This window comes from Pleuronectes platessa, chromosome 10, assembly GCF_947347685.1.
Source record: "Pleuronectes platessa chromosome 10, fPlePla1.1, whole genome shotgun sequence".
Classification (NCBI taxonomy): domain Eukaryota; kingdom Metazoa; phylum Chordata; class Actinopteri; order Pleuronectiformes; family Pleuronectidae; genus Pleuronectes; species Pleuronectes platessa.
In genome coordinates this window covers 6,915,238-6,941,140 of record NC_070635.1, presented here as the reverse complement: position 1 = coordinate 6,941,140, position 25,903 = coordinate 6,915,238, and the positions used below count along the sequence as shown (strand labels likewise).

General features: G+C 41.6%; 4 protein-coding genes across 4 annotated transcripts; 2 read left to right on the top strand and 2 right to left on the bottom strand.

The window, feature by feature from the left end:
• Positions 1–125: 125 nt before the first annotated feature.
• On the top strand, positions 126–2,402 carry LOC128449854 (axonemal dynein light intermediate polypeptide 1). Its single transcript, XM_053433189.1, has 7 exons — positions 126–206; positions 916–918; positions 1,022–1,152; positions 1,228–1,397; positions 1,540–1,718; positions 1,973–2,137; positions 2,249–2,402. The coding sequence occupies exons 1-7, from the start codon at positions 126–128 to the stop codon at positions 2,279–2,281; spliced, it is 762 nt and encodes a 253-aa protein (XP_053289164.1). The 3' UTR covers positions 2,282–2,402.
• Positions 2,403–3,535: 1,133 nt separating this feature from the next.
• dnali1 (dynein, axonemal, light intermediate chain 1) lies at positions 3,536–5,594 on the top strand. Its single transcript, XM_053432287.1, has 6 exons — positions 3,536–3,802; positions 4,324–4,454; positions 4,525–4,694; positions 4,843–5,021; positions 5,286–5,450; positions 5,559–5,594. Exons 1-6 carry the CDS (start codon positions 3,722–3,724, stop codon positions 5,592–5,594), a joined length of 762 nt encoding a protein of 253 aa, XP_053288262.1. The 5' UTR covers positions 3,536–3,721.
• Positions 5,023–8,944, bottom strand: LOC128449221 (nucleolar GTP-binding protein 2). Its single transcript, XM_053432286.1, has 8 exons — positions 8,924–8,944; positions 7,978–8,082; positions 7,716–7,874; positions 7,462–7,569; positions 6,870–7,360; positions 6,607–6,677; positions 6,297–6,376; positions 5,023–6,147 (listed from the first exon to the last, which is right to left on the bottom strand). Exons 1-8 carry the CDS (start codon positions 8,942–8,944, stop codon positions 6,004–6,006), a joined length of 1,179 nt encoding a protein of 392 aa, XP_053288261.1. The 3' UTR covers positions 5,023–6,003.
• Positions 8,938–17,532, bottom strand: gnl2 (guanine nucleotide binding protein-like 2 (nucleolar)). The gene is made up of 16 exons (XM_053432144.1): positions 17,322–17,532; positions 15,859–15,943; positions 15,639–15,733; positions 15,140–15,279; positions 13,607–13,791; positions 13,429–13,495; positions 13,188–13,346; positions 12,971–13,084; positions 12,172–12,300; positions 11,299–11,403; positions 11,037–11,195; positions 10,783–10,890; positions 10,191–10,681; positions 9,928–9,998; positions 9,618–9,697; positions 8,938–9,468 (listed from the first exon to the last, which is right to left on the bottom strand). The coding sequence occupies exons 1-16, from the start codon at positions 17,383–17,385 to the stop codon at positions 9,325–9,327; spliced, it is 2,196 nt and encodes a 731-aa protein (XP_053288119.1). The 5' UTR covers positions 17,386–17,532; the 3' UTR covers positions 8,938–9,324.
• Between the last annotated feature and the right edge of the window lie 8,371 nt (positions 17,533–25,903).

Sequence of the window (25,903 nt, the reverse complement as noted above, 5' to 3'; positions counted from 1 at the left end):
GATTACACCGGAAGTTGCTAGGCCAGTTGCTCTTTTTGCCCTGATGCAAAAAGCGCTAAGGGCTGATCTGCACCATAAACCATAAAGATCCTGATTTTATTTTTCCGTCATCACAGCAGAACACGATGATCCCACCAACAGACTCTCTCCTGAAATACAGCACCCCGGTTCTGATCAGCAGGACCACAGAAGAGAAATCACCTAAGGTCAGTTGTCATAGTTGTTTAGACTAACTTCTCTCTCTGAACAACAGGAAGGGGGGAACAAAGAGAAAGTGTTAAAACTGTTTCGTATTTAGTATTTGTTGATTGTGTTCATATGTGAAATGTAGTAAGGAAAAAAGAAGAAAAGGGGGAAACTTTATATTAAAGGGATAGTTCACCCAAAAAAGAAAATGCTCTCATTATCTACTCAGCACTACGCCAATGGAAGAGTTGGTGAAGTGTTTGAGGACACTCAACACTTTTTGAATCTCAGGGGTAAATAGTGTTGCAGACAAATCCAATACAATTGAAGTAAAGTGGGACCACTTCTTCAAATGTATAAAAACAACAGAAAAAAATCAATAATATGCCTCCATACTGCCCCTATGGTGTCATCCAAGTGTCCGTAAGCCCCGACATTCAAATTCAACTCGAAACGAGATCATTAAAAACGTGCTTTTAGCTTAAATGTCCTCTGTTATCTACCCGAGAACGCGGTTCTGGACGAGGTTAACAGGGACATTTAGGCTAAAAACTCGGTGTGCTTACACAAAGACAATGACAGCTATTAAAAAAAAACAATTATTGGGTGCAAATAGTGCAAGCACTGAAATTGTAGCTGTTAATTTTTCCCGTCTGTGGCGAAGCATTGACAAGATCACGTTAACACTGTTCTGTCTGGTCTTAAACATGGTGAAGCTTGTTTGTGGAGCAGGTCTGGCTGAGTTTGAGTGTATGAGTGAGGTGTGAAGCAGGAACAGTTTATAAGGCTAAGTTAAGTGATTGAAACATGTAACACTTCATACTTTCCACCCCAGGCGCGCCCTTCAAGAGCGGGCCCTCAGCAGTCCAGTGACTCCGGCCCTGTTCCACCAGCACCTAGATTCTCCTCTACTGAGGACACCTGGAAGGGAAATGAGGCCACTTTGGACACCATCTTTCCACCAAGGTACATTTATCACCATCATCGCTCAGAGGGGTTAAACCCACTGTGGTATTTATCTCAACATCTGCTTCTTTACAGAGAATGGATGGTAGGGAAACAACAATGGCTGCAGCAAGTGTCCAGCACTCCTTGTACAAGAACAGATGTGGTGCGCCTCGAGGAACTGCTGGACACAAACCTACAGAGGAGGCAGGCCAGAGACACGGGCATCTGTCCTGTTCGCAGGGAGCTCTACACCCAGTGCTTTGGTAAACACAATGCACTTTACAATGGTGGAAGATACTATGGCTAGGTTTTTAGACTCTTGGCACTAGATCCTTGTTGGTCACATTTATTCCTACACAGCAACACAAACACTTATTTACATCCTGTATCTCTATTATTCCACAGATGAGATCATCCGACAGGTGACCATCAATTGTGCTGAGAGGGGTCTGCTGCTGTTGCGGGTTCGAGATGAGATTAATATGTCCTTTGCTGTCCATGAGACCCTGTACGAGAGCAGCATCGGGTTCGGCATGAGGAAAGCACTGCAGGCCGAGCAGGGCAAAGCTGACACGGAGAAAAGCGTGAGGGCATTGAGTTTATTAGATTTTTTATGAATTACAAATACTGAGGAACAAAAGCCCCGATATCTGATATTTGGATTTCAAAATGAATTTAGACATGTAATCTAAAGATATGGGAATATGATTACAGTTTGCTGCTAGGAGTCCAGTAGAGAGTGCCATTTCTCTTTAAGAGACCCTAAAATAAGGACGGTGGCAGCACATTTTGTGTCTGTAACTTGCTCACGAGTGTCTCGTTGTATGTTTGAATCTAGACCGCTGATCTGAAGAATGAGATTCAAGACCTGAATAGGGAACTGAACGAAGAGAAAGCTAAATGTGACGTGATAGAACAGAGAGAAGCTGAAAAGCGTCAGGTGGAAGAGAAGAAGTTTACAGAGGAGATTCAGTTCCTAAAGAGAACCAATCAGCAACTCAAGGTGAGGTTTCATCATCACATATAAAAGGAAAGGTGTTTTCCCAAACATCAGCTGCCTTGTTGAAGCTGTGTTGCCTGTCTTAATATTCAAACCATTGGTCTTTCTTTTCAGAACCAGCTGGAAGGGATCACACCGAAGAAATGACTGCAAAATGAAAAACCCTGAGTTACCATTTCCCCATTTGTCTGATGAAAACTTGAACATCAAGAGAGCATTACACCTGTAAATGATGAATGAAATGTCATTCAAACACGGAGGGGTTGAACATGACGTCATTGTCCTGAGTGACAGTCTGAATAAGGCATCGCGTGGCCACTTCATAAAGACCCTTAAACACTCAAGTTAGAATTCCACCTTTTATCAACTGTACTTTTTCAATCAAAGCTTGGCCTTATTTGGCCAAATGAAATAAAGATCTAATACACATGTTGTGTTATATAACTCCATCCTTAGTGCTTTGATATCTTGGTCCTCTGGCCCTCTGTGGCTGCTGCTGGGGCCTTTCTGTTCTTGTTCTTGTTTTTCACATTGTGCGTTTCGTAATAGCGAACGCCAACTCTCTTAATCCTCCCTGCACGATCCATCGCTCTTCTCTGTAGACGTAGACAAAGAAGGAGCAAACAATTGATTAAATATTCGGCCACAAAACACCTGAGCTTTTATCTTCATTCCTGTTACGTTGGTAAGAGGAACATATATTCATCAAACTGATCTACTGTCTGACAGCAGAAACACCACGTACCTGTTACGTCAGCTTCAGATTAATTCTCCAGGTCAATCCGACCCGAACCAAACATTTCATTAGTACAGGTACAGATAAATATTTCAAAAGACAAATATACTTGTGTCAAAAATGGGAAAGTACATAATCACACGATTGACACAGCATGAACGTATCATTAACCATATCTGATAATCCTTCTTAAATCATTCCTGTTGTTAAACACCATACAAAGTCATGATAGCTGATTACCTTTCATCTCAGCTGCTGCTTGACAAGAAGATGTCATAACTCTGCTGTACATTGTCCAATCAGCCCCACAATTGTGTCACATGATCAGTGTCTCGGCTTGACGCAACTCCATATGACAATATTAACTCAGGGTCATAGCGCCACCTATTGATTCGTCCTTAAACACGTTTTATTTTTTCACTCCACAGTTCATTGTCCAATCAGCTCCAAATTGCTCCCGCTTCATCAGAGCCCCGACCTGAACAGATCTATTAGTCAGTATGTAGTGATACTAATAGCGCCACCTAGTGGCAACAGGAAGTAAGACATGTTTTAGAACTTTAATGACATTTTTTCACCTCATGGACTGACCCTTGATGGCTAATGCGTGATCAGTGGGCGTGGTTCGGAGTTCGCGGGTGCTCGGTCCCGCACAGTGCCGATCGCAGCCCGCGTAATAACATCCTGATCTGTGATTCCACCGGAAGTTCACTACGCCGCTCGCGCTGTTGCCACGACAACACAAACAGTGCTAAGTTCTGACGGTTCGCAACCGACAGCACCGACACATCTGCAGCACAGACCTTAAAGATCCAGATTCTGTATTGTTACCGTCATCACAGCAGGAGACGATGATCCCACCGACAGACTCTCTCCTGAAATACAACAACCCGGTGTTGATCAGCAAGACCACAGACAGGAAATCACCTAAGGTCAGTTGTCATAGTTGTTTAAACTAACTTCTCTCACTGAACAACGGGAAGTGGGGAATAAAGAGAAAAGGTTAAAGGGTTAAACCTGTTTATTTGTTGAGATTGTTTATATGTGAAATGTAGTTGAGAGAGAATAACTTAACTTTATTTTAAAGGGATAGTTCACCCCCCAAAAAGAAAAGTATCTCATCATCTACTCAGCACAATGCTGATTCCGGGGTGGGTGAAGTGTTTGAGGCCACATAACACTTTTGAAGTCTCACAAGTTAAATAATGTTGAAGACAAATCCAATACAAATGGAGTAAACTTCTTCAAATATAAAACAACTGGAAAAAGAAACATAAAATGCCTCCATACTGCTCCTGTGGTGTCATCCAAGTGTCTGAAAACCCTGACATTCAAATTCAACTTGAAACGAGATAATTTACACCATGTATTTAGCTAAAATATAATAAATGTATAAGGATTAGATATATGATAGCAATATACCACATGTAACACTTCATACTTTCCACCACAGGCGCGCCCTTTAAGAGCGTGCCCTCAGCAGCCCATTGACTCCTGCCCTGTTCCACCTCCACCTAAATCCAACGATACTGACGCCACCGGGAAAGAAAATGAGGCCACTCTGGACACCATCTTCCCACCAAGGTACATTTATCTCCATCATCGCTCAGAGGGGTTAACCCAATGTTGTATTTATCAACATGTCTTTTTGCAGAAAATGGATGGTAGAGAACCAACAATGGCTGCAGCAAGTGTCCAGCACTCCTTGTACAAGAACAGATGTTGTACGCCTCGAGGAACTGCTGGACACAAACCTGCAGCAGAGGCAGGCCAGAGAGACGGGCATCTGTCCCGTTCGCAGGGAGCTCTACACCCAGTGCTTTGGTAAACACAATGCACTTTACAATGGTGGAAGATACATAGCTTAGTGAACTATGGCTACGTTTTTAGACTCTTGGGACTAGATCCATACCTTATGTCACATTTTTCCTCTTCAGCAACATCCACTTATCCTGATTTTGTGTTTTCACAGATGAGCTCATCCGACAGGTGACCATCAATTGTGCCGAGAGGGGCCTGCTGCTGTTGAGGGTTCGAGATGAGATTAAAATGACGATTGCTGCTCACCAGACCCTGTATGAGAGCAGCGTCGGGTTCGGCATGAGGAAAGCACTGCAGGCTGAGCAGGGCAAAGCTGACATGGAGAAACGTGTGAGGGCATTGAGTTTATTTTATTTATTATGAATTACAAATACAGAGGAGCCATGACCCCAAAATCTGAAATTTAGCATTTTAAAAGATAATATAGACATGTAATCTAATGATGTGAATAAAATAACTTTTGTCAGGGGTCCAGCAGGGAGCGCTGTTTCCCTTTAAGAGACCTCAAAATAAGGACGGTGGCAGCACATTTTACAGAATTGATCTGGCTTCTGTAACTTACTCACAAGTGTCTCATTGTATGTTTGAATCTAGACTGCTGATCTGGAGAATGAGATTCACGACCTGAAGAGGCAACTGAACGAAGAGAAAGCTAAATGTGACGTGATAGAACAGAGAGAGACTGAAAAGCGACAGGTGGCAGAAAAGAAGCACACAGAGGAGATTCAGTTCCTAAAGAGAACCAATCAGCAACTCAAGGTGAGGTCTCATCGTCACATATAAAAGTAAATGTGTTTTCTCAAGCATCACTGGTAGCTGTGTAGCCCTTGTTAAGCTTCATATCAAGCTATTTGTCTTTCTTTTCAGGCCCAGCTGGAAGGGATCATCACATCGAAGAAATAACTGAAAACCAAATAACCCTGAGTTACCATTTCCCCATTTGTATTATGAAAACTCAAACGAGTGTAATTAGCAAATATTTTCTTTTTCTTTATGACAATTACAGTTCAAACTATCACTGTAGATATCTCTTCCTTAGCGTCAAGAGAGCATTACACCTGCAAATGACAAATGAAATGTCATTCAAACACAGAGGGGTCGAGGGAAAAAGAAAGTCCAAAAGGCAAAAATGACTTCATTGTCCTGAGTGACAGTCTGAATAAGGCATCACATGGCCACTTCATAAAGACCCTTAAACACTCAAGTTAGAATTCCACCTTTTATCAACTGTACTTTTTCAATCAAAGCTTGGCCTTATTTGGCCAAATGAAATAAAGATCTATTACACATGTTGTGTTATATAACTCCATCCTTAGTGCTTTGATCGTTTGGTCTTCTGGCCCTCAGTGGCTGCTGCTGGGGCCTTTCTGTTCTTGTTCTTGTTTTTCACATTGTGCGTTTCGTAATAGCGAACGCCAACTCTCTTAATCCTCCCTGCACGATCCATCGCTCTTCTCTGTGGACGTAGACAAAGAAGGAGCAAACATTTGATTAAATATTCGGCCACAAAACACCTGAGCTTTTATCTTCATTCCTGTTACGTTAGTAAGAGGAGCAAACACTCATCAAACTGATCTACTGTGTGACAGCAGAAACACTACGTACCTGTTTAGAGCTCAGTCTGTGCGCCTGGGCCGGCTCCTCTTCTTCCTCAGCTCTCCTCTTCTTGCCTAAATGGACTCTCGCTGAAATCAAACAAAGATGTCACGTCAGTTTCAGATTTAGCTCTTAAGGTCAACCTGACACAAACCATACAGATAAAGTTTGACAGAAAGTTATTTTTGTGTCAAACATGTGAAAGTACATAATCACACCAGTGACACAGCTTGCATCTTTAACCACATCTGTTAATCCTTCCAAATAAAAAATCTTTTATTTTGTTAAACACCCCACAAAGTCATGCCATGCTTATTACCTTTAATCTGATCTGCTGCTGTTTTCGCCTTGATGTCTACGAGTGCTTTGTCAGACATTGCCTTGGGTATCCTGTCCAAAGAAGAAAAAAACGGTTTACTCCTGTTGGGATCTGCTATAATGAACAACTACTAAATTAAGCTCAGTGCATCTTAACAACTTATTTCACGAATTTTCAACACTGGGGAGATCACATTGGTTAGCACAGAACACTTTAAACGAATGGCATGAGAGCAGAGGCGGTTATGGTGAGAGCTGACTCACCGGATGGCAGAGAAGCGCTTGGTTTTGGCGCGGTCCAGGAACTGCTTGTATTTGGCGATCTTCTCATCCAGCTCACGGATGACCTCGCGTGAATTCTTGCTGTCGCTTGCTTCGCCAGTCTGAGCGGTTGTTGCATCAGAGTCCTTGATTTCTCCATCAGGTTGCTCAACTGCGGTTGTGTCCTCTTCTCCCTCCTCTTCTCCCTCCTCTTCTTCTTCTTCTTCACCACAATTTTCATCGTCCTCAGAGCCAGAGAAGTCCGACATTTCCATCTCAGGTATCTCGACGGGAACCAAGTCTTCCTCTGTGAACTCGGGTGCCACGTTGATCTTGCCAAAGTTCTGTCGCACATTGGAGAGAATCTTCTGGACCTGCTCCTTCTGCCTCTGCTGGTGTTTCTCCTTTTCCTCCGCCGTGGCATCTGGATTTGCTGGTTGTTCCTCCTGCACAGCCTCAGCTGCCTGTGAGGCTCCTTCCGCTAGCAACCGTGCCTTAGAAAAATAACCACAACAAAATACAAGTTGACACATAAGTTATAAGCTGGTGTTGGAAAAACAAACAAACAAAAAAGTTAAATTCAGTAAAACAATACCTCGTAATCCCCCTCAACTCCGGGGGGTTTCACAAAGAAGGGGATACGTCCTCTCTGCCAATCGTTCAACACCATTTTGGAGACTGTTTGGATATCTGGTTCACCACCCTGCACAAATCCAGAGAGACAATGCGTGTGATGTACTTTTCAACTGAAAGCTTGCAACAAATTCATTCACTGAAATAACTACGCCTTAAAGTACAGCTATAGTTAGGGTAAGGTCCGGCACAGGACAATGAAAGAATCTTTCAGACCTTGAGAAGTTTCCCCATACGACATGCCAGCTTCTCAAGAAAGTCTACAGCATTCTCCCAGACCGGGATGCGGTAGGTTTTCTGAATGTATTCTGGCTTGGCCCGCTCCAGTACGCCCTCAATGTGCTCCTCTGGGTTCTTGATCTTCTCCACTTGGACCTAAGTTAGGTAAGGGCAGGGAGAAAAATGTCCAATTTACAATATGAAACAGAAAACTTTTAGTGATGGACTGAGTCGCATAAATGTTAAAACCATGACTTACCACTCCTTTCAAGACAATATCGGTTTCGCTATCGTCTGAAGGGTAGACCACACCGGGGCAGTCGATGAGGAAGATGCGCCTCATCAAAGTGATGTACTGCCACACCTACCATGGAAAAAGAGAATTGTTGAGTGAGAAAGTTCTTCTCAAAAAAGATTATTTTCAAATGAGTAAATATGATGAGTGAGCTGAGAATCTTTTGTGATGGAAAAAACCTGCTAAATCAAGTCCGGATGGGATCATAAGAACGACTTCTTCTTTTCATATTAGAAAACTCCCTTCAATGACTGGTTCATCTGCTAGCAGGATTTCAGAGCAACAATTCACATATACTCAAAAATAAATAAAGGAGAGTCACCACAGGGCTGCAGATCCTGAGTTTATTTTATTTATTATGAATTACAAATACAGAGGAGCCATGACCCCAAAATCTGAAATTTAGCATTTTAAAAGATAATATAGACATGTAATCTAATGATGTGAATAAAATAACTTTTGTCAGGGGTCCAGCAGGGAGCGCTGTTTCCCTTTAAGAGACCTCAAAATAAGGACGGTGGCAGCACATTTTACAGAATTGATCTGGCTTCTGTAACTTACTCACAAGTGTCTCATTGTATGTTTGAATCTAGACTGCTGATCTGGAGAATGAGATTCACGACCTGAAGAGGCAACTGAACGAAGAGAAAGCTAAATGTGACGTGATAGAACAGAGAGAGACTGAAAAGCGACAGGTGGCAGAAAAGAAGCACACAGAGGAGATTCAGTTCCTAAAGAGAACCAATCAGCAACTCAAGGTGAGGTCTCATCGTCACATATAAAAGTAAATGTGTTTTCTCAAGCATCACTGGTAGCTGTGTAGCCCTTGTTAAGCTTCATATCAAGCTATTTGTCTTTCTTTTCAGGCCCAGCTGGAAGGGATCATCACATCGAAGAAATAACTGAAAACCAAATAACCCTGAGTTACCATTTCCCCATTTGTATTATGAAAACTCAAACGAGTGTAATTAGCAAATATTTTCTTTTTCTTTATGACAATTACAGTTCAAACTATCACTGTAGATATCTCTTCCTTAGCGTCAAGAGAGCATTACACCTGCAAATGACAAATGAAATGTCATTCAAACACAGAGGGGTCGAGGGAAAAAGAAAGTCCAAAAGGCAAAAATGACTTCATTGTCCTGAGTGACAGTCTGAATAAGGCATCACATGGCCACTTCATAAAGACCCTTAAACACTCAAGTTAGAATTCCACCTTTTATCAACTGTACTTTTTCAATCAAAGCTTGGCCTTATTTGGCCAAATGAAATAAAGATCTATTACACATGTTGTGTTATATAACTCCATCCTTAGTGCTTTGATCGTTTGGTCTTCTGGCCCTCAGTGGCTGCTGCTGGGGCCTTTCTGTTCTTGTTCTTGTTTTTCACATTGTGCGTTTCGTAATAGCGAACGCCAACTCTCTTAATCCTCCCTGCACGATCCATCGCTCTTCTCTGTGGACGTAGACAAAGAAGGAGCAAACATTTGATTAAATATTCGGCCACAAAACACCTGAGCTTTTATCTTCATTCCTGTTACGTTAGTAAGAGGAGCAAACACTCATCAAACTGATCTACTGTGTGACAGCAGAAACACTACGTACCTGTTTAGAGCTCAGTCTGTGCGCCTGGGCCGGCTCCTCTTCTTCCTCAGCTCTCCTCTTCTTGCCTAAATGGACTCTCGCTGAAATCAAACAAAGATGTCACGTCAGTTTCAGATTTAGCTCTTAAGGTCAACCTGACACAAACCATACAGATAAAGTTTGACAGAAAGTTATTTTTGTGTCAAACATGTGAAAGTACATAATCACACCAGTGACACAGCTTGCATCTTTAACCACATCTGTTAATCCTTCCAAATAAAAAATCTTTTATTTTGTTAAACACCCCACAAAGTCATGCCATGCTTATTACCTTTAATCTGATCTGCTGCTGTTTTCGCCTTGATGTCTACGAGTGCTTTGTCAGACATTGCCTTGGGTATCCTGTCCAAAGAAGAAAAAAACGGTTTACTCCTGTTGGGATCTGCTATAATGAACAACTACTAAATTAAGCTCAGTGCATCTTAACAACTTATTTCACGAATTTTCAACACTGGGGAGATCACATTGGTTAGCACAGAACACTTTAAACGAATGGCATGAGAGCAGAGGCGGTTATGGTGAGAGCTGACTCACCGGATGGCAGAGAAGCGCTTGGTTTTGGCGCGGTCCAGGAACTGCTTGTATTTGGCGATCTTCTCATCCAGCTCACGGATGACCTCGCGTGAATTCTTGCTGTCGCTTGCTTCGCCAGTCTGAGCGGTTGTTGCATCAGAGTCCTTGATTTCTCCATCAGGTTGCTCAACTGCGGTTGTGTCCTCTTCTCCCTCCTCTTCTCCCTCCTCTTCTTCTTCTTCTTCACCACAATTTTCATCGTCCTCAGAGCCAGAGAAGTCCGACATTTCCATCTCAGGTATCTCGACGGGAACCAAGTCTTCCTCTGTGAACTCGGGTGCCACGTTGATCTTGCCAAAGTTCTGTCGCACATTGGAGAGAATCTTCTGGACCTGCTCCTTCTGCCTCTGCTGGTGTTTCTCCTTTTCCTCCGCCGTGGCATCTGGATTTGCTGGTTGTTCCTCCTGCACAGCCTCAGCTGCCTGTGAGGCTCCTTCCGCTAGCAACCGTGCCTTAGAAAAATAACCACAACAAAATACAAGTTGACACATAAGTTATAAGCTGGTGTTGGAAAAACAAACAAACAAAAAAGTTAAATTCAGTAAAACAATACCTCGTAATCCCCCTCAACTCCGGGGGGTTTCACAAAGAAGGGGATACGTCCTCTCTGCCAATCGTTCAACACCATTTTGGAGACTGTTTGGATATCTGGTTCACCACCCTGCACAAATCCAGAGAGACAATGCGTGTGATGTACTTTTCAACTGAAAGCTTGCAACAAATTCATTCACTGAAATAACTACGCCTTAAAGTACAGCTATAGTTAGGGTAAGGTCCGGCACAGGACAATGAAAGAATCTTTCAGACCTTGAGAAGTTTCCCCATACGACATGCCAGCTTCTCAAGAAAGTCTACAGCATTCTCCCAGACCGGGATGCGGTAGGTTTTCTGAATGTATTCTGGCTTGGCCCGCTCCAGTACGCCCTCAATGTGCTCCTCTGGGTTCTTGATCTTCTCCACTTGGACCTAAGTTAGGTAAGGGCAGGGAGAAAAATGTCCAATTTACAATATGAAACAGAAAACTTTTAGTGATGGACTGAGTCGCATAAATGTTAAAACCATGACTTACCACTCCTTTCAAGACAATATCGGTTTCGCTATCGTCTGAAGGGTAGACCACACCGGGGCAGTCGATGAGGAAGATGCGCCTCATCAAAGTGATGTACTGCCACACCTACCATGGAAAAAGAGAATTGTTGAGTGAGAAAGTTCTTCTCAAAAAAGATTATTTTCAAATGAGTAAATATGATGAGTGAGCTGAGAATCTTTTGTGATGGAAAAAACCTGCTAAATCAAGTCCGGATGGGATCATAAGAACGACTTCTTCTTTTCATATTAGAAAACTCCCTTCAATGACTGGTTCATCTGCTAGCAGGATTTCAGAGCAACAATTCACATATACTCAAAAATAAATAAAGGAGAGTCACCACAGGGCTGCAGATCCTGAGCGTGTTTGGCCATCAGTAAACAGCCTCACGTGTTTGGGGATAATCAAAAGACGAGGTGGGAAATAAAGGTGAACTGGCCACAGATCCACTGGGTAGGTGTGGAAATTATTCTCCCCCGTTTGTGGTCCAAGCTCACAAATTTTGCAAGGGTGAAAAATATATATATTCCCCCTCTTTCTTTCCCCTTGACCCTTCTTTGGACACTTGGGGTTTTAGACTCGTGTTCTTTTCCAAACAGGATAAGCAGCCCCAGAAAGGAAATTAAGTATAAAAGCTGTTGTTGTTCTTTCTCTTGTCCCGGTTTGTTATATAGTTAAGAACACGGAGTCTGTTGTTGCAGCTATTAGCAATTACTGAGAAAAGGAACCTGCGTCTTTTCACCTCACGTTACCCTACCATTGAATTAAAAGGTCTCTTTTGTCGTCCCAGAGATCTAACACACAATCACGTTGATCATGTCAAGCAGCAATATTTATATGAAACATGGACGTTACCTTGGTTTCTCCAGCGAGCGGTGCCACGTTGCAGACCTTCTTGGAGCGCAGTGTGTTGATGACCGAGCTCTTTCCCACATTAGGGTAACCAATGAAACCCACACTTATCTGCTTCTTGTCCGTGTGGAGCTGTAGGAGATCAAACAAATAAAAGTCAAGAGTGTTGTGTTTCCTAAACAACAGTCTTACTCTGTCATCGGTTCAAGGAGGTAAGTTTGGATGAGTCTCTGTTGCTATTTGCAATAAAGCAGGTGGACTCGTCATCGCTCCAGAACAACAAATTAGTTGGCTCAAAACAAAGCAAAAGGATTTATGTGAACAGGAATCATGAAAATCTACAATCTTTTATATAAAAAGGTATATTTAGCCCCATGATAAACATTTCCTGTTTGTAATTCCCTTTTGATTTCTTGACCTTTTAGATTTGCTCAGTCCTGTACTTTCATGAACAAGCTTCATTCCACAGTGTCTATGTCACATTATTAGTTCATGTGGGTTCAAACCAAACTTTAATAACAGTAAATCTAATATTAGATCTGGTTAGTATTGTGTATTATATGATTAGAAAATAGTTTTTAACAGCAGTTTCTTTTTAGTAAATAATAATATTATATATATATAATATTATATATATATAATATAATTTATTTATAATAATAAATAAATAATATTCGAAAACACCCTCAGAAATACAAGAGGTGTCCAGGGCCGAAACCTTAAAACTTAAGAAAATGGCTCTGTTGCAGATGTTGACAAATGAAATACATTGTTGACATTTTTAATTCCAGCATGTGTTTACCTTGCTAAACTGCCTGAGCAGCTGGATGAGAGAACCTTTACCAAAGGAGTTGGTGAGACTGGCATGGAACGCCAGAGTGGGGTGCTCCTGGGACAAAAGAGCAACCCACCGTCTCTGTTTCAAGGTCGAGGGGAGGAGAAAAAATATATTTAATGTAATTTAATGCTATAAAAACACTGACATGTCTCTAGTCAAACAACATTTCATAATTTCTTACCGTGACCCAGGTGGGGATGAGATCACACTTGTTTAGTACAAAGATCAGATGTTTCCACTGTTTCTCCTTCTTCATGTATGACTCTATACTTTTGGAGCGTGTTCCCATGGGATCACGGGCATCGAGCACTTGGATGATAACGTCAGACGAGTCGATCACCTGTTACAATAAAACAGTCAGGAATGCAGGATGTCTCATAACTCTTTAGTGTACCTACTCCAAATTAAAATGGAAAACAAACCTTGTAAAGTTCTCCCCAGATCCTCTTGGACTGACCCTTCTTGAAGATTTCCTCACGTGCTTCGTCCCTGATGTCAAAAGAGAAAACAAGCAAACAATAAATTCAGACCTTTAAATATGGAAATTTGGCACATTTGCTCCTGACCAATTAGATGTAGTGACTAAACTGAGAGACTCACCGGACTCCTGTGTCCTCGACCACCAGGTCTCTGTCCTTCTCTGCGTTGTAGCTCAGGGCCGAGGCCTCAGCCTTCTCGATGAGGTCTTTCACGTCCCCCACCATGAGACTGGGCCTTTTCCTCTGAGCCTTGGGTCCAAACGTGGTCTTGAAATCTTCTGTGTCGAGAATGTGCACCTTGGAGTTCTGCAGATATAAAGAGAGAAGATATGAGATGAGTGTTACAGTGGTGATTATTGCTTAAGTCCATCAAAAGCGCAAGCTCTTTACTTTAGGTAGTTTCTTTGGATGTGCATTCAAATTAACTAGCGTAGTGCTTGTTCTTAACCCGCCTGGTTAGCCTGTGGTGATGCTGGGTGTAGTTTTATTTTTGAAACTGTAAAAATGACCTGACGTAGTTGAGCCGAGACGAGTAAAGACGGTCTGAAGTAGCGCTGATGCTGCAGCTGCACAAAGATCTCTTCACCTCTTTATTCAAAGTGAAGCGAATCTCCTCTCAGTACGCAGATCCATGCTAAAAAGCACCCGTCATCCATTTATTCAAAAGTGTATTAATATTGAACAGATCGTGTGTCCAATTCCTACCAAATTCATCACTGCACTCCATGTGAGCCAACGAAACAGCCAAGTCCGTGTCTATGCTGATCAAATGTTCCAGTGATCTTGAAACTCAAGCCATACGTCTACTGCACCACTGCCATGTGGAGCGCGGGGCAGCTTACAGCCTTGTCAAAAACAATGATGTTAAAAGCTTCGGGTTGCCTTGAAAATCTGCCAAGATCCTTGACAAGGGAATCCTGAACCACAACCTTATTCATCTGGTCACTCAACAGTCAGACGTCTGAATTCGACTCTAAACAAGAATCGTAAATGGCTGACAGTTATCACAGTATTGACCACTGCATCGCCCAGGAAACACCTAAACAAAGGATCCAACTGTTAAGTGCCTCTTTCTTAAATTCAATTTCAGATGATCCACTTTATTAATTTTGCTTTGGGCTTTCAGCCTGATAGGAACACACCACTTTGATTTGCTGGGAACCGCCTCCCCACAATGCCGTCATCTCCCATTGGAACGTATAACTGTACCATCGCACTACCCTTGTGGAATGGACACGGCTCGAAACGGCGAATGAAAGAAAAGAAGGAAGAGGATGAGAAGACCTGGATGATATTTAGAAACATGCTGGTTTTGGGCTGGAAATGATAAAGCCTGAGTGATGACAGCTCTCTGGTGTGAAGCACAGTGGCCACTCAGGGTCACAGGGGAGCAGAATGAGAACGGAATGAGGATAAAAGTGAGGTCTTGTGTTTATTTCACTTAGGAAACAGAGCCACAACCCTCCCTGCTTTATATAAGCCAAACCAAAACACCATAGTTTTACATGCCTGTGCTTTCATAGTAAAATATAATTCAGACCACCGAGGCATATCACAGTGCATAAGCCAAGGAGGGTAGACCGCAGAAGACCCCTACAGAAATAATTCTTCCTTTAAAGTACAGTTAAAAGAGGTTTATATCCGTTATACTCACATGGGCTTTGACTCTGTCGTGCAAAAGAGACATGGGGAGTCTGCTTCGTTTCATCACCACACGATATGGATCCTTCTGTATCGCTCCCATCTCCTCCTGGAACTTCTGGAGAGAGGACTGCTTGATCACACGGGTATTTGCTGAAAAGAAGAAGAAGTGTGACACGATTCATTTAGACATCACATCTTCGATCATATTTATAACTCCTTGATTCGTCAACTCTCACTGATGAGTTATTATAGGGCACTCAAGCTTTTCAACTCTTTATTAATACAGTGGTGCCAATGTTATCCTGCTAAATTGACCTAATGGAAGATAGCGGATGTAATACATTAACACAATACTCCTCAAATGTTTTATGATATTGTCAACATAATCCAGGTTTGTAAGGGCAGTGGGGTAAATTCACAGTCCCAGACAATATGATTTGCTGACAACTACCACAGGCAACCCTGCTTTAAGACAGACGACATATTCAACAGTAAAGAAATGTACTCACTAAACCATTTGATGTTGGGTTCAACTCTGGCTTGAGTCCCCGGAGCCACTGTGGACTGGTACGTCAGAGGTCTGATGACTTTTCCACGGTCATTACTGGAAGCAGAGGATCAGAAAATCAGCGTGAACTCAGCGCCCACTGTTACATTTCAATTCTACTAAGAATAATCTGTCATTCGGCAGCTCACAAGGGAGAAACTCAGATCTTCATCCTCACTCACCATCTCTGTGTCTGTCTGTACATATTCAGACGCTTGATCGTGGCTCGGTCCCTCAGGTTGGTCGCAACAGCACTTTTGACCCGATCTGAAAACCACACACAGTTAATTGAATGTTTCATCTGTTAAAAATACACAACTTGTATTTAGTTGAATGTGTTATGATGCCAGTTTTGTTAGAAACGCCAAGCTAATATTAGCACAGTTGAATAAATCAGCTCTGGTAAAAATTACAACAACATTGTATGCGTACCTATAAACTGTTGGATTACCTGTCACTAGGCTGCCAGGCGGTCACCATTACTGCCTATGTTGATCGTTATTTGATTTTATATTTTTTATATCTCTAGTCTTGTATTTTAAGTTTTACTCTTGTACTGTTTTCACTTTGTTAAAAATGCATTTACATCTGTGGTACCATCATTTCACAGGCTATGCACAACTTTGTACAACTTCAGTTATTCATCTTTAAATCTGTATTTATATTTGGCTTCAATACTCCGTCTCTGTTACTTGTGTCTTTCAATCACCTTGTACTTAAAATATTGAATTGACAATATCTCCATTAGCAGACATTTCTCTACAGTGACATCTTTGTAGTAGTTCAGGTGTCTAGACTTTCATCTCACTGCAGTGAACTCATTCATGGCTCATCTTGACCTTTTATTATTCTTATGCTCTTGAGTTTTGACTGGTTTGTGTGATACTGGAGGCCCACATTTCCCCCAGGATCAGTTAAGTATCCATCCATCTTTAAACTCATCACATTTTCTGTTTTAAACTGTTTTAATAAAAGCAGAACATTTATCCTTAAGATCTATTAAAGTTTTGTATTCTATTACAGTCCCTTAATCGCTATTCTAGTCTTTCTATTTTGAATTCACTGCATTTCTACATCTTTTCATACGTTTCCCTATGTTTTTAATATTAGGCTTTTACTGTTAATTATATTGTTTTTAACTTAACAGTCTTAAGTCGGTAGTATTGTCTATTACGCATCCACAGGCTTGTTCCACACTTTATGTCATTGTACTTGCACAGTGACACTAGAGATTTCGTGAAGCTCGAGGTGTCAGCTTCATGAACCTGACACTTCAGGGAGTTCGTTTTACAATTAACATCAGAGCAGCTTTAAAAGTCACTTTAAGACAAATTAACAGCAGCAACTGCTTCCAGACTAAATAAATAAAGACCTTATATCAATCCACACTTTCCCCTAAACGCTTAGGTGTCAAATTTAAAGGCCTAGCGATGCGGCTACAGCATTAGCTTAGCATTAGCTGAAGTTAACTTAAGTCACCCAGAGTTGTGTGAATAATTTTGACACTTTCGACGTGTAACAAGAGAGATATTAGTTGGACGAAGGGGGGGATAATCCACGTGTGTGTTGTACGTTGCGCAGGGTGAGGCGGCTAGCACACGTTAGCATTAGCTGTAAACAAACTGTGTAGCTGGGGTTAGCTCACCGGGGTTGCTGCTGGACGACCCGGGGTTGATGGAGCTTCGCCCCTTGAACTGAGGCTTCACCATCTTGGCGGCTGTGTCGGCGAAGCACTGCACAAGCTAGGAAACAGTAGAAACCCTCGGGAGGTTTGTGGAAGATGGAGTTCGGCTGCTGTTGTTGCCGTTAGCTGGAAACTGTGCAGCGCACACGTGTTGTACGGCGAGACAGGAAGGACGTCACCGGGGGAAGAGAGAGCACAAGAGCCAATCAGACAGGCTGATAGTGTGACGTAATAGATGTGAAAGGTGTCTATTGACATTATGGCGAATGGAAGTAAATAGAAATAGTTAAAAAACATTCTCCCACAAATAATGTATTTTAATGAATTGAATATATTGGCTTCAATATTACTCTCATTAGTAGGACAGTAAATCAAGTATTTGATTTATTATACTACAACTGCTGCTATCTTTAAACGCTATTTATTTTTACAATACTTCCCATGTATTTTTGCACTCTCAATTCATATTTCAATAGCTCTCATTCTATCCAGCACGTGCCTTATAACCTATGCTTATAACAGCATACTATGTCGTACTGTGTACTATGTTTTCATTACTTTTTACATACTTATATGTTCTGTTTTTGCATACTTATATGTTAAGTCAACTTATATGTTTACACCGGGGGTTTCACAGAGAAACAGCATTACAATCCCGTCCTGTACATATGGCTGATTTGACAATAATGTTTACTGACTTTTTGAAAGAAGTTGCATAACATATTCTAACATAATCTGCAGCTCAGTAACAGCTCTTCACTTTATGTGAAAATGTTGCATTGCTATTCTCGTTTTATCCCAGAAGAGGGTGCAACACAGTTTCCGTCAGGGAGCTGCCATAAGCGAACAGGTCCTGCCGAAAATCCATAATCTGTCATGCTTAGTCCTTCAGTACCTGAGAGTCTACTGTCTGCAGTCTGCAGTGAGTGATAAAGGTCACAGGAGGCAGCAGCAGTGAAAATAAAGCGTGTTTTGCAAAAATAAAAGTGGTCGAATAATTGTGTTTTTATGACAAAAGGGGAAAGAATCAGAAGCCACAGCAATGTGGCAGGAATTTGGGGAAACAATGTGGTCACTACAGAAAACTTAAAGTTGTCAGGACTCGTTTTATTTTATTTGTCCTATCCAATTTAAAGTTTCAGAGACATGACCTCAGTGTCCTCAGTGGTGGCTGCTGCTCATTAAATCCAAAAGGAACAATATAATTTCACATTAAACTAGTATAATTCCACTGTTAATGTAGTAGATCTATATATAAGTTTAAAGGGACTTTGAAAGTTGCAGCCTGCATGACCGGGAGCTCATTTGCAAACAGAAAACAAAACAGCACTCTCATGAAATCATGTTTTTTCACTCAGGGATCTTTATGAATGCAGACCCTCTGCAGCCCTGTTAGACACCACAACATATTGAAAAGGCAGAGGTGGTGCTGTTGTGATGATGCTGCCTTCACAAAGTCTATGGTATGTTACACAAGTGTGGCACAGGGCCAATAGGCAAGTTCGTAGAGACTCCGGTCTGGAGAGGCGCCATTCCAGTATTCAGTTTACACAGTAGGGAGACCAAAGAATGTTCTCTGTTCATTTTCATACAGATGAAATTGGAACTGACTGCATCAGCAATCCACTGCGATAAATTAATTTCTAAAATCAGAACGTAACGTTTCTCCTCCTTTTTTAGGCCGAAGAAAATCCAAGCACGAGAAATAATCTGAGGCTGTGAAGGTTCAATCTAAACTTCCCTCATTTTTTAAATCTACATTCATAATCTACAAATCCTCCATAGGAAGCATTTTTATGAAGACAGGAGAGAAATAGTGTTCCTTTTTATTTCAAGTCATTGACACTCAAACTGTTTTACTTCTAGTTTAAGACAGACATTATTTATCTTTAATTCTAACAATTAATATATTTCACAAAATGTAGCACCTATGTGATAAGAGTTAAAACATAAAGCCATTCCTGCCTAGCTGTTGCCTCTCCGTGTCTTTAATTAACTGATGGAACTTTTTTGAACGTCTCTAAATAATCGTCCTTCGCCTTAAGTTCAACACAAGTTCACGAGTGCATGAAGTCCTTATTCTCAGACTGAAAGGAAGTTGACTTTTTCTTGGCCTGAGGAAATTTAGCTTCCTCTCATAAAAAGAAAAAACCCACCACCAGTTAACTTCTTCAATTAGAGGAGAGACTAATCAAAGTTTGCAGTATATAGTCTCTGTCATTCTGCCATGCAATGACCGTAGGTTTATTCGGTCTGTCTTCACATCTGTAATCAGCGGCTGTGCATTTTACAGCCGCTAAAAAACCAAACAGGTTGGCTGCACTTCACGTGACCTCGATTTGCATGAGAGTGCGTATTAATGAAACGATTGGGCAAGCATTAATCCGAATTTGCATGTGGGAATGCAACAGGACAAGGACTGACCACCCATCGACCGTCCATGACAGAACGACCACAGCCTATGATGGATGCCCTCAGCAGCTGGAGAGAGAGACAGAGTTATGTGAGGATTGTTTTATTTTTGCCCAATTAATCTTGACAGGACAGGACTCGTTTCCAGCCTATTCAAAAAGAAAAAGTGAATGATGTGCTTTCCAGGAAGAATAAAATAAAGTGATTTGAATAACATTATATGACAATTCTGAACCAAACTTTGTGTACTAGCAGTGAGGTACTCTGTTCTTTTATTAAAACCACATAAAAAAAGACATATAAAGCAGCTCTCAATTAAACAACTACAATAAATAGCAGATTTAAGGAGAAGGTTTATATTACAACACACAATTCTGCTGTGCACTACATTTTATAGACTCGTATAACTGGGAAAAGGTTGAAAAGAGCGGAGCTCCGTGTCCTCTGGCCTCCCATAAAGGTGCTGGAGTGAGAAAGCTTGACAGACGATGTGAAGATTTCCCTCCTCTCTTGGTCTTCTAGCCGTGGAGCATGGCAGGTTTAACTTGTTTATTTCTGTCCATGAACGCCAGCCACTCACGTCACCGCGTCCATCTTTCAGGCAGATCAGCCCAGTCTGGATTGTGACTGACAGCTGAGGAGTTATAAGGAGTGGCACGTCAGCACGAGGAACACGTGTGTTTAATAAGATTATAACAGAACATTGCACAGATTGATACCTTGGTCCCATGTGTTGTACAGATTTTATGTTTTCGACTAAAAATGTTCATTCCAAAATGAAGTAAATTATGAGATGTTTGCTGGCTGAATTTTTTTTTGCAAAAAATAGGAAGAATATATAAACATTCTTACAAAGTGATTGATGATATAGAAAGCATCAAAGGAGACATATTGTATTTTTGACAAGGGGTAACAGACTTGAGTAAAACAATTCAACATGTATTAGGAGAATTAGGGGAGGAGAATAAAATCCAAAGAAACAAACATTGTGTTTAAAGATTTATTTAATGGCAAACACTGAAACTCTAATAAGTTTACAACACTAACACATAAAAGTGTTTCATAAAATACCCCAAAGTATAAAGTTTCATCATAAACAAGACAATTAAGCTTTTACTTCCTAGCCGTTGCTCAGCAAGGCCATAATATGCAGGTTCCTTAACTTTTTCACAACCCCACATCCCTTCTTCGTGCAGTGAGAAACACCAGATGTGGGTGAAGGTACTCAAGTTTAAATCTACAACACGCAGTAAAATGGGAATATGCTAAATGGGGTTAGTGAGACAGATGCTGCTTCACCACTTAGCGCTGGTGCACTGAAGCTCCCCACAGCCGTCATGTGAACGTGTGCATTTGTGGATAATATTTCAGCCTGGCTCACATGGCGAGTCTCTGCTTTGAGTCAAATCTGGAACAGCAGCGAGATGACGGAGCGCAGCCTCCGGTGGACTAAACAAAAAGAGAAAAATCGACAAAGTCCTGAAAGTTGCTCCTCCTTTTAGCTTCACTGTTGAGAGAGGCTGCAATGGAAACCCAACATTTCCCTTGAGAGTATTTCATAGCTTTACTGGAGGGGTACTGATGTGCTAAAGAATGTCAAGAGGCATTTCATCATGTTCTTCTGTATTTAGCAAAAGGGGGCACTACTGCAATAAACATGTGATAATGCAAAGAAACATCACAGCCTGATTTCACCTCCATTTTAACTGGAAACAAGACAGTTCACGGTCATGCTAGCTGCACTGGCTGTGTAGTGCACTCATTGTTTCCCACAATGCATCACGAAAGATTGTCTACAACCGATTCAGCCAAGCAATATACACCATCATTAAAGGTGGTCATTCACCGTGTTTATTACCTAAACCTAATAACACTAAATTTAAAATAAACATTTGAAGTATAGTGGGATTTTCCACATCCCGTTGCTATTGTAGTTGTACGTCATAATCTTGCGACAATGACATCATTGTAGTGTTTCAAAGCTGTTGGGCAAACACAATTTCATGGCAATCCATCCAATATCCCCAATCAAGACCTCTTTCTAAAATAAAAAAACGGAATCCCCATAGTCAGGATTAATCCTCTGGAGACCAAGAAAATTACTAAACTTAATCTGAAAGTATAGATTTTTCATTTTGAATCAATTTGACCAGATTAGGTGTTTTTAGAAAGAAAAAGTGAATTCTTGGCAAACACTATGTAGCATGAACTATTAAGTTGATGTATATCCATAGATGTATCTATATTTAGGTTGTGATGACATTAAAGAATGAATAGAATTTATGGTCTTGATTACAGATTTGGACTCTTCTGTCCATTACGCCACTCTCCTCCATCTCAAGGCACCAAAGAGAGCAAAGCACTCTAGGTAGAAGCTCCTGTCTCCAGATAGCACTCACACCTCATTTATATATAGAGATACTATTGACACTCTCCAAAGGGGATTGGACAGATTTCACATTACACAGGGGCAGGAGAAGGAATAATGAGAAGTGTGAAGCATTAATCATGATACAAATAAAAAACCAGTGTTGGAAAAACCCAGCTGGAGGTGAAGTGATAGAATACTTTGTTTTTCAACAGAGTATGTTTCACTAATGCGTAATATCCTCTGTGTTTACTTTCACAAAACCGAAATCCTCCACTTACTTAGTTCACGGCTCGTCGCGGCCACAAGTTTCACACCACATCAATCATATCATAATCTGTTGGCATGGGCCTTTGGGAGGTGTTCTCCGTGTCGTCTAATGAATGGTGTTTATGAGTGCTAATCTGTGGCATGTAAACCACCATTTTTGGTAGAGATAAGCCACAATAAGGTTAAAATGTATTTCTCAGTGTGCTTCGAACAGACTGTACACTCGCTGAACTTGGCTCACAGGTCGGTTTCCACTTGTGTAATCAGTGACCTTCAGCTCGGGGTGTAATATAAATCATAGGCCAAAATATTTACTATATTCCGACGTCACCGAGAACCTGAACGCAGAAATAAGTTTACAAATCCTAACACGAACATTTTTTCACTTGGTGAAAGTTCAGGCATAATAGCCGCGTAATCACTGACACACAGCGCTGAACCACCTCTGACGTTACTTCAGAGGGGGAAGGCAAGAATGCATCCCACTGCCAGGCGTCCAGGTGAAGGTAATAACTGAACGTGGTTTATGGAAATATGGGGTTTTACAAGAAGTCGTTTGGTTACCTGAAACAATTTATTTCACTTTCGGCTAGTGTTTTGGCCTGATAAGATTGATATCTCCCGAGAAACATGTGGGAACTATTACATGGAAATAGGCCTAAAAGGTCTAAATAACCACGATTTAATGGGATTTTAATGGAACAATGTTAAGGGCCTCTATAATGGTAAACCACAGCACATGACTGACCAAACAGATGCAACACAGCATCAACGAAGGGCTCTGCCACACTTAAAAGAAAAGTTGAAGCTTATCTTTCTCAGCACCTGAACCGATCATGTCGTTTTTTCCAAGAATCCCAAATTGTTTAATAAAACAATTCAATTTGCTTAAGAAATATGTGTTAAGAGTGTCTCAGAAACCTGATGTGGAAACTAAATGAAATGTACGGTTGCTCCCCCACCCCCCCGTCTTGGTGTACCGACCCCATTTGGTTGCTGCCTGAGCACTTGCTCAAAGAAGAAGCTGGCAGCAGGTCCGTCTCTAGCTCATCCAAGACAAACACACTCCTCTTGATCCACAGTCCAAAGATGAGCTGCCATGGAGTCCAGGCCTTTCTTTGCATCATGCCTGTGCATCTGGTCCGCAGCACCGGGCTAACCTCGCCAGCACAGGGTGTTCGTGCGAATATGGATTGGACGTTGACAGCACTTTGAGTGTCAGTAACTGGACTGTGATGGCCACGGCCGTGATGTAAACTTAAAGGGTCAGCTACAAATAAGCAGTGCATGGCAAGTTTTAGGTGGGCCGTGTGCCACAGAGCTCCTTGCCAACAATTTTCTCCACTTGAATCGAAATAGTGTTCCCCGGAGGTGGGCACCACCGACCCTCTCTCCTCTCTCTGCTTGTTTTTCTGTGGCTCACCGAGGCAGCTTGTCTCCAATGTTTATCTACTGCCCTTTCAGTTAGATAGGGACAACAGAGGAGCCTATTTGGACAGAGGTCTGTGTCACTTCAAAACTATGGTTGCCACTGCTGAGGTCATGCCATGAAAAGGAAATGGAGCACTACTGTTTCCCCTGCGTGCTCTGAAACACAAGTGATTACACTGACTGATCTGTCCAAGAGACCCTGGTTGGTGGGGATCAAAGAAAGCCTGGAGACCACCTGGAACTTCTCTTGGCAGTGGACTTGGCCTGTAGAGGCATAAGAGGCTCTGGGAAAAAAGAAGCAAAAGTGCTGTGCCCCTCCTGATCTTCGTGAGAACACTGGCTCTTTGAGCGAGGAACCTCCTTCGCTTCCAATGAGATTTTTCTAAGCATTAAGTGTCACATTCAAACATATAAAGATGTGTGATTGGGGTGAAGAGGATACAGTTCAAAGACACATCTTGAGACCTCAGCATGGAAAGCTTGGCCTCACTGCTCCACGGCCGTACTCTAACATAATCTAAGTAGACTGGGGCTGAATGGGGCAGATTGCCATCGTTAAACAATTGACCTCTTTGGCCTCATCATCCTGGTGGGTCTTCCTGGACCCCCATGGAAGCTGGATTAATTTGTTAGGGCCTGGTACAGAGAACCCATATATCAAACTCAAGTCCCGGAGCTCAAATATCTAATGTAGTCATCAAAAAATGTTTCCCTTCATATTAGTAAGAATGTCAGCTTTTCTGGATCGAATTTTTTCACATTTTAAGCATTGATCATTTCAGTACATAGTCATTAAACTGCTAGCGACATTTATAACTGCACTTCAGAAAGGATGATTGCAAGAATAATTGCATTTTAAATTTCTCTGCACTCCACACTCACAGCTATTTCACCCAAGTGCATTAAATGCTGCGAGAGTGAAGAAACAGGGAGAAATACTGCAAATCACAGAGGGACGTAACTAGAGTAAAATGTTGGACCATTTAGCTCTTAAATTCCTATCTATGGGCCAGTAGTGTGGTTTGGCGGACATATTACCCCTTCTTTTCTACCCAATGACAAACATACCCGAATGTGTGCTCAGTGCATGAGAAAAGACAGGATACATTTGGTGCTGAATCCCAGGATGGGACTGGGAGCAGTAAGTGGCCGAGGTCTTTGTCTACGAGCTGCAGATTGGAATTAAAGATAGACAGAAATTGAATTCAAAAAATGTTTCCAGTGGTCTGAAAATATGACTTCACCCAAATGGATATTGCATGCATATGGGCCATATTTTGTACACATGCCATTGGTATACATAGCTTTTACATGACTGTGAAAAGTTTTTGTTTTATTAAGGCCATACTCGACTGTCAAAGCAACGTGTCTAATTCATCGTATTGTTTTCTTGCTTGGGTTGTTGCTACGCACACACGACAATTGTAATCTAAATTTTTAGACCAAAGACACTAACGAGTAGTTAAAAGCTAATTAATCAAAAAAGGTGCATCCAGGAAAAAGTCTAGATAAACTGACTTTGTTTATGTTTCCGTTGCGTTCGTTCATGACTCTGTGGCAGATAGCAAATTAGGTTTGTGTTACTGGACACAAGCGGACATCTTCAAGATAATCAACGGCAACAGACATGGAGATGTTTGTTTCCATCGGTTCAGGCCGTTAATGATCTGTGTCCCATATTTCTTGCTTGGATCTGATTGTTTCCCAACAGAGTGTCCCTGGCAAACTCAACAATGTCACCGCGGTTCAAATGTTACCTTTAAAGGCGAAAGCGTCCTATGTCTCCGGTAGCTAACGTGCTGGATCCAGACAAGACAAGAGAAAGCAACAACACTTCAATGGCACCATTTTACATAGCTCTGAGACATGTTTACCAAAGCAATGTCATCCTCGTGCTAACCTGTTGTTCATGGAAAAATACAAGACCATCCATTTAGCCCACACTATAATTCTATGTTTTTTTTATGATCCCACCTAAGTGAGCTTTTCTCTGGAGGATTTTATTTTAGCTGATCAGGTGACAACGATCATTGGAGATGATTTAATTCCTTCCCAGCACCTT